The sequence below is a fragment of the Bufo gargarizans genome, chromosome 8 (assembly GCF_014858855.1).
Source record: "Bufo gargarizans isolate SCDJY-AF-19 chromosome 8, ASM1485885v1, whole genome shotgun sequence".
Lineage (NCBI taxonomy): Eukaryota > Metazoa > Chordata > Amphibia > Anura > Bufonidae > Bufo > Bufo gargarizans.
In genome coordinates, this window is record NC_058087.1 from 72387385 (window position 1) to 72398940 (window position 11556).

The following is an 11556-nucleotide window of genomic DNA, read 5'->3' on the forward strand; positions in this document are numbered from 1 at the left end:
CAAGTGAAAAACATGGCACTCATCATACGGTTAAAATCCTCTCCATGGCGCTTGCAGGTACATAGGAGGTGGAGATCAAGGCAACGGCCGTTTCATTCGCTGTCCCACTTAGTCAGACTATGGAATGGCCGTTGCCTTGATGTCCACCTCCTATGTACCTGCAAGTGCAATGAAGAGGATTTTAATTGTACGGCGAGTGCCGTGTTTTCCAATTATCTTGGGACTGCAAATTAATGGGGTGATTTATCAAACTGGTGTAAAGTAGAACTGGCTTAGTTGCCCATAGCAACCAGAATCCAGCTTTACATTTTTGACAGCTTCCTTGGAAAGTGAAAGGTGGAATCTGATTGGTTGCTATGGGCAACTAAGCCAGTTCTATCTTACACTAGTTTTATAAATGACCCCATAAATGTCTATGACACAGAACACCATCCCTGATTGGCTTAGGTTGACTCCCAACCAGCGGTCGTACGCACAGATTGCATGAAGCCCCAGTAGTGCCGACTTCTATCTGTTCAGTAATCATTTTATCTCACCCTTTCCTTGGAGTAACAAATAAGCAACTTACTAAAAAGTTGCAACCTATAAATCTGTCAGCACCAGAAATAATGAGACAGAGTTGTCAAATATTCAAAAACATCAAAACTCTTCATAAATTCAGCTGACTCTATAAAGTGTAAGTTACGTTTATGCCAAAAAAGTGGCCCCACTATAATGATAAATTCCCCCTACGTATCTGCTGTATTATTCCAGCACCACTAGCAGCCACAGATCTCACTTTTTGACTACTAGTCATACAGACCTGTACCTATAATACGCTGTCCTATAATTCCCTTTTACAGTGAATCCTAATCACACAGAGCAGTAATTCGTGTGTTTTACATATTTTAGCTGTGGTCAGTATTACAATTTTACAATCAAGCACTGCCCTATGAGTCTGGTAATACACATAATACACATGAGGTTGCGGTGCTACAGTTTTGCAATATGGCACTAGGTGTGAGGTAAGGTGTGCCATTATTGTGGGCACCATAATCAGACCTGAAATTGTGTACATTTTGTAGAATTATGACTTGATAGAGTATTGCAAGGGCAAATGTTATACTGTTATTGCAGAAGCTCCTCCGTCATAAAATAGAAAGTACATTGAGATGTGTTTGCTGGATGGCTCCGCTCCAGCTTGCTGGCTTAACTAATAGATCTCCCCTAATCTGTGTATAGATAGGGACCCATTTTTTTTTCCCTTAAAAAGATAGTTTTATCAAGTTCAGCATAACATTCTAGTCTCCTCCTATGTTGATCCAGAAGAAGAAGAAAAATAAAGTGCACCTGTCAGTTAGCTGCCCATGTGTTCGCACGATTGGGGTAAAAATCCCCTCCAGTCCTCAATATTTCATAGTTTATTTCTTTACACTGGAAGTTGAGGCAGGTTTCTATAGTACAGTTAATATGTGCTTACATGTGTGTCTCTCGACACTTGCTGCCATAATTTTAGAGGGTTATCCAACCATGGACATTTATCACAGTCCAAACTTGGACGCAAGGCTAGAGGCACAAAAACAGTCCCTTATGTAATATACCAAATCTATAAAGACATCACAACATCCCTATAATTAAAAATCATAGATGTGACCTTCTGCTGCATATCACATTCACTATGGGGACTACAATCCTGAGAGAATGTTAAAGAGCAGGCATTCTCAAACTGCGGCCCTCCAGCTGTTGCAAAACTACAACTCCCAGCATGCCCGAACAGCCTACAGCATGGCATTGTGGGAGTTGTAGTTTTACAACAGCTGGAGGGCCGCAGTTTGAGGATGCCTGCTAAAGAGAATTTGTAAACCGATACATCTATTTATTATAGTGTCCGGCTCAAGGGCAGGCCGGGTTTTGTGGGTGCACCTACAACACATTCCCCAGTCTTCGGACCAAGAGGCCAAAAACTCCTCTGCATTGCATGCTAATGACGGCACGTGAGCACTTTCAGCACTCCTTATAAGCCGAGAGGGCTCCTTCCTCCTGCTCAGACTCAGGTACGTACACTAAGGGGGTTCACATGTCCTCTTTAGCATATGGTCAGGGGGAACAGAAGATCGCTTTGGGGTTGTTTAGTGGATGGCTCTTTGCCTGTCTCACCACTCAAGCAGATCAAGGTTAGAGCTCCGTCAGGGCACATATGCTCTTCAAAAACGCATTTCCCTTAGGTGGACTTTTATAACCTCAATATGAAATAAAACTGACAATAGACAAGAGGTAAAAATACATTCATAAGACAAACTCTACAAATTCTTACTAAAAACAATGAATACAAAAAGGACTGTTTAAAAAGTGCCGCATCGGCACAGACGACCCACGGTCGAATTAAGACTTTCATGCCGAAAAAGTTTGTGTACAAGAGATGCTAAGAATACCTGACTTTAGACAAAATGATCCACTGCGGAATTCACACCGAAGAATGTGGTCACCTGTCTAGAAATAAGAAGAGATTTTCATTAGGGTCTCTGAGATTGCTTGCAATAAGGGTTCTGTGTGGAGGGAGAAGCCTTCACGTGGATTTTCTGCCATTCATCATGTGTTCTTTTCCTTTTAGTTCCAGCTTGTGGTGACTGAACCTCTTGACAATGGTGCCAGGGATTAGAGCAGCAAGCGCTATTGCCAATAACTTTAGTAGTGTTCCCCACGAAAACATGTCATCCAAAGATTTGATCTTTGACAAAATGGAGCCTGTCTGGACGCAGATGAAGTTGTAGGGTAGGAGACCTAGGTGTAAGGCAACACAAGATGACGGCTTGGTTCAGGTTTAACTAAAACACATGTACTATAGTATTTTAAAGTAAACCTAAACTTTCAGAATAAGCGTCTACATCAGTAAACTTCTGGCCACTGTATTTGAACTTGTTTCTGCCATTTTTGTCAGTATTCCCTCTCTGCAGAGTCCATATAGAATTCTCAGTTCTCCCTGCATTAGTGGGTGAAGAGTAGCTGTCTCCTATAGAGAACAGGGAGAGAAAAGGAAATTCTGCTCTCTAACTCTGAGCAGTGCTGATGTGAATCAAGCACTTAGATTGAGATAAAAACAATTAATAGCTGCTGCAGCCTCAGTGTATGTCTCTCTGCAGCTCACCACTCCTTTCCCTCCGCTCTCCAAAGACTTCTATGGTCAGCATGTAATTTTATCCTTTAGTGACCAGATAGTCCTTCATAGTCTCTCAAGGCAGATAAAGGCCTCATGCATACGGCCATTGTGCGGCCGTTCCGTGCATTGGAAGCCGCAATTTTCGGTCCCCAATGCACGGGCAACATCCGCGCGGTAGCCGGGATGGATTGAGACCCATTCAACTTGAACGGGTCCGTGATCCGTCCGCACCATAAAATAAAATAGGCACCACATCTCCCAGATTCCCGATCTATTCAAGTGAATGGATCCGCATCCGGGATGCGCGGTGCACGACCGATGCCCGTGTATTGCGGACCCGCAATACGGCCAGGCAACAGCCATGTGCATGAGACCTTAGCATAGAATTCTGAGTGATTTTTAGTTTGTGGATGGGGAGAGCTGATAACTAGAGAAAGGTGCATTTTTCTCTCAAAAATATATGCATTACAAAGTTTCTTCTATTTGCCTCTACTTTTCATTTATGCAAATTTTGTTGAAAGATTAGTGACCAGTTAAACGCTGTATATCATTTTTCACATACCGACGAGGACAGAGAAGAAAAACTGTCCTACTGGAATGTTCAGTATGGGTGAAGAGAGGTTCAGGAACCAGTTAGGCGTCATCGGGAACAAACGCAGGAAAAGTAGAAAAAAGAACAGGCCGCTGCGGTTTTCTTCAATCTGAACAACATTTAGAAACAAAAACAATTCAACCTTCTCAAGCTGACTATTTTGGCAACACAGACTTTTAAATAATTGTATGAAAGATTTTAGATCGGTGGGGTCTGACACCCGGGCGCCGTGACCTCCTCACAGCTCAGTCTCCTACCCTGACTGATCTGATATTGATGACCTACGGTATCTTAAGCATAGGTCATCAATATCAAATTCTCAGAAAACCGTATAACTGTCATTTTTTTTTTTTTGGAGTATTGGATTGTGGTGATTAATATCTCCTTGGTGGCCCCATTTCAACTTTTCACTGTGTATTCAATTACCCCTTAATTCCACAGTTTAGTTCCCTGTACTGCCTACTTTTACCTGTGCTTAAAATCAGGTTGCTATGCATGGTCCTTCTATGTGTTGAAGGACAGGACACAGGTGCAAGGTCAGATTACAGACAGCCAGGGACTGTGTGTAAATGATTACAGCCAGGTCCTCCCCAGCAGCTGATAACAGTGCCTGGGCTGTGTGCACTTCTCCCTGTCCCTGCGCTTGGCAGACGCTCCCTCACTCAAGGACCCCTTTGTGCTGCAGGAGATTAACCCTTTAGGGTGGAGGGCTCTGGTTACTGACACTTTTGGGGGGCTTTTGTTACTGGCTAGTGAGGGCAGGCGGGATTAGCCTCAGGGTGAGGGCAGTGGCGGCCATCTTAACCGAATAGTGAGATTGCAGATAACAAAAGATAAAGCAATAAAATTTAAACAAACTCTTTAAAAAGGGACTGTCTGGTTGGGAATTTTTTATTATTATTATTATTTTTGGTTCCCATTCCGTGACTTCCTGTGTCCTCAGTCAGTCTGTACTTTTTGGCCCCTCTTGACATGGAAAAGTGGCGTGTCAAGTAGGACCAGGAAGTAGAGGCTGACGGGGGAACTGGTAAGTATCAGACCAGAAGTTGTGATTGGCAAGGTTTTTTTGTTTTTTTATAACTTCCCAGCCAGACAACCGCTTGATTGGGACAGTTACCTTATTCTGCAGCATGGCCACCTTCTCAGGAAAATACATGATTACAATCTGTTTTCCAAAGGCTTGAGACAGTAAGTAACAGAACGTGGCACCCAGAGAGGTCAGGGTGCAGCATAGAAACAGGCCCATCCATGGTCCAAACAGCGCCCCAGCAAGTAGGTTCTGCAAAGAAACAAAAAGGGTTTGATCACTGAGAACATATAAATCCATATAGGTACAATAAACCCTACCATGTACACTAACACAGTGTCATTGTGTTCCGATTCTCCCATCGTTGATGGTAGGCTCAGTTGTCTTTCTAACAGTAGCGTACCTCACCCATTGATACCAATTATAAATGGCTTTTGCAGGGCTTTGATGCATTGTGCACTGAGGCTAGTGTGGTTCACACATACATGTACATAGAACATGCATGCCTCCTCCCCATGTATGAAATGTTGCAAATCACACGGCCAGAGTCACAAGCATTTCAGGTTTGTATATAGCTGAAGGACAGGTCCTAGAAATAATTTCTCAGCTTCAACCCCTATTTTTTCAAAACTCTGGGCAGCGCTGTAAGCCACAACATAAAAAGGGACTCACCTGCTTCCCATCACTCCGCTCCAGTACAGAGGGTCCTGTCCAGCTCCTTCCAGTCCCCAATGTGTAAATATTTGGGCAGGGTCACTAGAGTAATTTACTGGCTACAGCAATGACATGTCCTCAAGCGTCACATCATTTCGGGTCATATGCCGCTTGGGGACACGCCACTGCGGAGGCCACTAAGTGGACAAGATCATATCTAATACAAACTGGGGACAGGCAGTAGCTGGAGCAGACCCATTGGCACTGGAGCAGGTGAATGCCTTTTTAATGTGGTACAGTTCTGTCGAAGGCCTACATAATATTGTGGTTGACCCTAGACAACAACACCGTTAAGATTCCTGGGTCTTAATTGGCTAAAGCTAGCCATACACATTGGAGGTACCTAGCAATGTCAATGGGTTTGGCTGACCATCTAATGTAGATGGTGGCCTCCTGAATTCCACCGGCAGCTATCTAATGTGTATGGCTAACATTTCTTTCAGATGCCAAAAACACAGGGCAAGACGTCATGGCCATACACAATCTTTCCACACCAGAGACTATAATACTGCTGATGAGGACAATACTAAGTGACAGCCATTCAAATAGGAAAGTATTTCTTACCTAATGAAAATACTGCAGCACTAGCCAAAGAAAGTCGCACATAAATGCAATAAGTGACTTACCAGAAAGCTGGATCCTGGGATGGCAAAGCTTTGCTTGTATAAGTATGCGCTACAGAACAGGAGGGCGACATATGACTGGTGCTCCCTCTTATAGTCCTGCAGAAAGTCAGCCAGCTCACGGAGTTCATCCAGATCTGAAGGAAACACCAAGGACCTGTAATGGTGACAAGAGGAGCTTCATGATGTGTACTAGAACCTGGCAGACATGGAGGGAGTCGTGCATCTCAAATAAACGTTTTCATGGTGGCAATAGTTTCCTTGCATAAAGTTGGTAAGCAACCAAATATCGTAACCCGAGAGGGCTCACACTGCCCCATTCTGGTCAGCAGAGATGTGCCCTAAAAAGTCTGACACGGGCAGCACTGACTGGACATTGTCACAGTGTGCAAGAATAGAATGAAAGGTATATAAGCATTGGCCAAAAAACAAGTCAGTTTATTCCTACATTTCCAGAGGGAATAACACAGGAACAGCAGAATTCTAGGAGATGTTCCAGAATTGTTCAGCCAAAACCCAGCGCTCATGCTGGAAACTGCCCAAATCCCTGTAAAATCCCATTATAGTCAATGAGGTCTGACGGTGCACAGCCAATTCTGGCTAGGCCGGATGTGGTGAACTATGGCAGTCTGTTACCTTGCCGGAACATCTGGATACCATCTCTGCAGATATGGAAGTAGTCTTAGACCGCCACTGCGTTGCCGATTCTGCAATCTTTGCTGCGCTGTCACACCCCACAGCTGTACAGGCCACAGCCAGTACAGTCACTAAAGTGAGCGCAGCAGAGATGGCGGAAATGGAAGCAGCCGGGTGTCAGCACTGCCATAATGAACATGCTTCTGCAGGTCAGAAGAGGGATTTTTAGTTAAAGCCTGAAGAACCCTTTAATGTGATCCATCAATTAAAGTGTTTGTCGAAGTGTTCAATACTGATGACCTGATAGCTGGGGGTCCAACACCTGGCACGCCCATTAATCAGCTGTTTAAAAAGACTGCAGCGCTCCAAGGGCCACCTAGCCTAGCCGCAGCTCAGTCCTATGCAGGTGAATGGGCCTGACCTGCAATACCAAGCACGGCTACTATACAATGGACGGCGCTGTCCTTGGTATACTATGTGGCAAGGAGGCCATGGTGCTCACCGGGGCGCCGCAGCTTCTTCAGCTGATTGGTGGGGATCTGACCCTCGCACCTCCGCCAATCAGAAACTGATCAACTATACTAGGGATACGTCATCAATATTAAAAACTCAGACAATCCTGATGGAATTGAAAAAAGCCAACTCCTAGCATAGAAATTCCAAAGAAATCCAAGGAAGACATTTATCTGCGTTTTTCCTGCAATATATCAATATCTCGCTGCTTTTGTGATCTGATCTGAAGTCCGAGAGACAGAGCAGCAGTCGGCCCAGGGCTCGGCCTCTCCCTCCCGCAATGGCGATCTGATTTCGCACACACAGGCTCCGACTAAACTTACATATGCCACATCTGCAAGGCTTTCAAGCCCAGGTTCTACCCGTCATCTGATACATTTATTTCGGGGAGAACGCTGGTATAGACAATGCCACTAATGTGACCCTAGGCCTCATTCACACGAATGTAAGCCATCCAAATGCAAATAGCAGCCCGCAATGCACAGCCGTGAGAATCCCCTACTGCGGCACGGCCCCATTCAATTGAATAGGTCCGCCTTCTGCAATATATGGAAAAAGATGTGACATGTCCTATCTTTTGCGGTGCAGAGGCACAGACCCCAAAGCCCACGGAATTGCTTCCGATCCATGCCTCTGCTCCGTATCTTGCAGATTGCGGAACCATTCAAGTCAATGGGTCTGCATCCCCGATATAGAATTCACACGGCCGGTGCCCGTATATTGCAGAACCGCCGTTTGCAGTCCACAATATGGGCACGGACGGCCTACAGTCGCGTGAATGAGGCGGTTGTGGATTGTCCTCAAATAAGTTATCCTCCATATGATTTACAAGTGTTCTCACGCAAAGCACATTCACTTGTACCCAGCCAGGGATTGGCACACATGCCATCACTTTTAATTGGCGCTTATGCTGCTGTATGGCACCCACAGACATCTATGCGGACCTAGTATAATTTTGTGATACAACTCTGTGGGGGGCACCATATGGCAGAAACCATAATACAGTGATGGATACCAACAGTGCCCACTGACAGCGCTGCCCGTGACACTATTCTTACCGTCAAATGCTACATGATCTGAATGGCGCAACGAGAATAGGGCATTATGGCAATAATCAGAAACCTGGGTCCATTATCCTTTGATTTATGTTATGGGAGAACTCTGGATGAAGACTACGCAAATCAGGGTGTAGACCTACGGGCAGTTAGCTATTCAGTGCATGGACTTTGGCATCATTACATATACGTGTCTTTTGCTCTAGATCACAGACTTTAGTATTGTCTCATATACTTGTCACTTGCTCTACATTATGGACTTTCACCGCTGTAAGGCCGAGTTCACACTTCAGTTATTGTGAGCCAAAACCTGTAGTAAAGATAAGGTATAATGGAAAGATCTGCGCCTGTTCTGTGTTTTTGACCTGGTTTTGTCTCACAATAATTGATGGAAATTACTGATCAAATAACTGAAGTGTGAACTCTGCCTTACTAGAGAACAGGTCCAGCAGCTCTTATAAAGCTGTATGCAGATGGGAAGACTGCCCCGTCTGACCAGTAACCCGAAGTCTTACTCCTGGGATTCTGGCACACTGTAATATACACTGTAAGCAATGAAGGAAATTACTTTTCCCCCACTGTTCAAAAGAGATGCTCCCGCTCAGGCGGACTTCATGCGACTATGTAGGATATGGTCACCATGTAATACCACATCTCACCTGCAGGGCCTGGGTTACAGAAGCTGGACCCACAATGACCAAGGGCGTTTACTACCGTGTTTCCCCGAAAGTAAGCCCTACCCCGAAAATAAGCCCTATCTCAATTATCAGGACGGGCTGTAATATAAGCCCTACCCCGAAAATAAGACCTAGTAAATCTCCTTAAAAACGCTTTGTAAATGTTGCCTAGTGTCTCCGTTTGCTGCTACCGTATATTTAAAAAAAAGAAGTTTTCGCTCACTGCTGTCCCGCCGGAGGTTCTCTTCTCTCCTCCTGGCTGATGTCTGCTGCTGCTTCCCTGTTTCATTGCCGCTGACGTCAGCCGTGGATCTCCTCCCTCCAGAAGCCGTCTTCGGCGCGCTGACGTCAGCGGCAATCTCGGCTCTTCATTTTCCTCCCCTCCTCCCGCTGACGTCTGCGCCCCCCCCCCCCCCGCCCTTTTTGCACGGAGCTGGCTGACGCACCTCTCTGTACAGGGACCAATCATCACCTCAGAGAAGAGTACCGTACTGTAAACGCTGTTAAACAGGTATTTTTACAGTACCAGAAATACCTAATGATATAAAAAACGAACTCCTGACCTGATAAGGGGGGGCTCGGGACACAGAATTTTTACCCTAGATTTTAACAGGTTTTTAAGAAAAGAAAATAAGCCCTACCCTGAAAATAAGCCCTAGTGTGTTTTTTTGGACTAAAATTAATATAAGACCCGGTCTTATTTTCGGGGAAACACGGTAACAGATTCTGCTACAATGAAGAGGACCTCTCGCCACTCCTGACATGTCCCTTTTATTAAATCATCGTATTGCCTGCGAAATAAAAACTCTGGAGCATTTTTTTCTTAGAACTCTGCACTGTACTATTGTTCCTCCGATAAAAGTTTGAAATTCCTATAAATATATTAAAAAAACCCAAAAAAAAAAAACCCAGAGTCTTACCGGTTGAGGGGCATGTCCCTACACGCTGACATTGTTCAATCAGGGAGTGGGGACACACACTTTTGGTGGGCATGGCTGGGGTACGCCACACGTTCAGGTATACTGATGCAGTTTTGGAAGTAAAAACCAGGAGTGAATTCATAAAAAGAAGTCGGATCTGCCCTGTATACCTTCTCTGCTTTTATGATCCATTCCCGATTATGGTTTCCAAAACTGCTTTAGGAAACCTGACGTGTGGCTATAGCCTTAAGCATGTTCATACAGTGTCTTTTGCTGTGGACATTTGGCATAGACCCCCACGCTGAAAGTTTGCCGATGCCTGCGTGGTTTCTGCCCCCGATTCACCTGAATGGAAAACAGCGCAGAGTACCTTAAAGCTGTGGCTATGCTGAGAAGGGACGCGTACGTTCTGCGATCCTCAGTGCTGCCTCCGATTAAAACGAGCGGACGGTGGGATTTCAGTGAAATATCGGTGCGGCTGTGCATGCCAAAGTTCCGCAGTAAAACCCACCGTGTAAACAGCCCCTTACAGTTATCCTAAATTCTAGGAGCAATAACAGAGGAACGGCACATAAGCACTAACAACAAAAGCAACAGATTAAATAGCCCTGGATCCGCTCTGTGGCATTCTCCCCCTAATATACACACTTCATGGAGGTCGCTATTCTGCAGATTGCTGCGGTCAGCCTTACGTGAGGTGGCGGGAAGGACTAGAGTGGATGGGCTGTGCGGAGATCATGTGACTAAGGCTGCATTCACATCAAGCTTTTATCCTATACGCCGTATGTATAAAACGGATGCCATACAGTGGCGGCCTTCACCATAGGTTTCCATTGTAAAAAAAAAAAGTTTTTTTTTGTTGGACTGATATGAAAAGCCCCTAAGACAGTAGTAAAAAAAAAAGTTTTTTTTTGTTGGACTGATATGAAAAGCCCCTAAGAAAGTAGCGCCTAGTAAAGTTTTAGGTTTAGGGATCCTCCTAGGTGCCCATACATTCTAGTCACAACCCTGAGGGGACTACCCGTGCGCCATTTTTCATCACGGTGACATGTCACCTATGTAACCACGCCCCTTTATAAGAACTCAGAATATGGCATAAGTGGCTGATGCCTCCCCCATAACGAGTGGCCCATCATGTACATGTTCATTCTGCCATAGCAACTACCATGGCAGACACCAGCCGCTTGGGTCCTGTTCACACGGGCAGTGGCTGGTGTCTGCTACCTGGCACCTACACCAGGACAGAAGTGCACCTTCACCCACCTCTCGGCTTCTCGTCCTCGGCCCGGGCGCAGGCGGGTGCTCAGCACGTACAGGTAGAAGGTGGCGCAGACAAACACCAAGAAGAACCCGGCAAGAGAGCGCATGATCTATTCTCGGCTAGAAGCAGCGGAACAGGAATACCCCGGAACCTGCTGCCGCGGACCACTGCAGCCGGGGATGTCAACTAGCAAGGGCCGGAAGTAAAGGGGCGGTGCACGGTAACCATGGTTACCGAGGACGCTAGGAATCAGTGAATGCGATAAAGGCGGTGCACAGGGCTCTGCTGATAAATCTATCTGGAGGCAATCGCTTCTAACACCTTCCCCCCCCCGCACACACGCGCAGCAAGCACACCCCTACACTATAAACACAGCACGCCCGCGTGGCCACACCCACTAGG

At 45.7% G+C, this 11556-nt stretch overlaps 1 protein-coding gene across 1 annotated transcript; it reads right to left on the reverse strand.

Annotated features, from left to right (window-relative positions):
* Positions 1–225: 225 nt before the first annotated feature.
* On the reverse strand, positions 226–11301 carry TMEM41A (transmembrane protein 41A). The gene is made up of 5 exons (XM_044304277.1): positions 11157–11301; positions 6096–6249; positions 4846–5007; positions 3699–3837; positions 226–2760 (listed from the first exon to the last, which is right to left on the reverse strand). The coding sequence occupies exons 1-5, from the start codon at positions 11258–11260 to the stop codon at positions 2546–2548; spliced, it is 774 nt and encodes a 257-aa protein (XP_044160212.1). The 5' UTR covers positions 11261–11301; the 3' UTR covers positions 226–2545.
* Between the last annotated feature and the right edge of the window lie 255 nt (positions 11302–11556).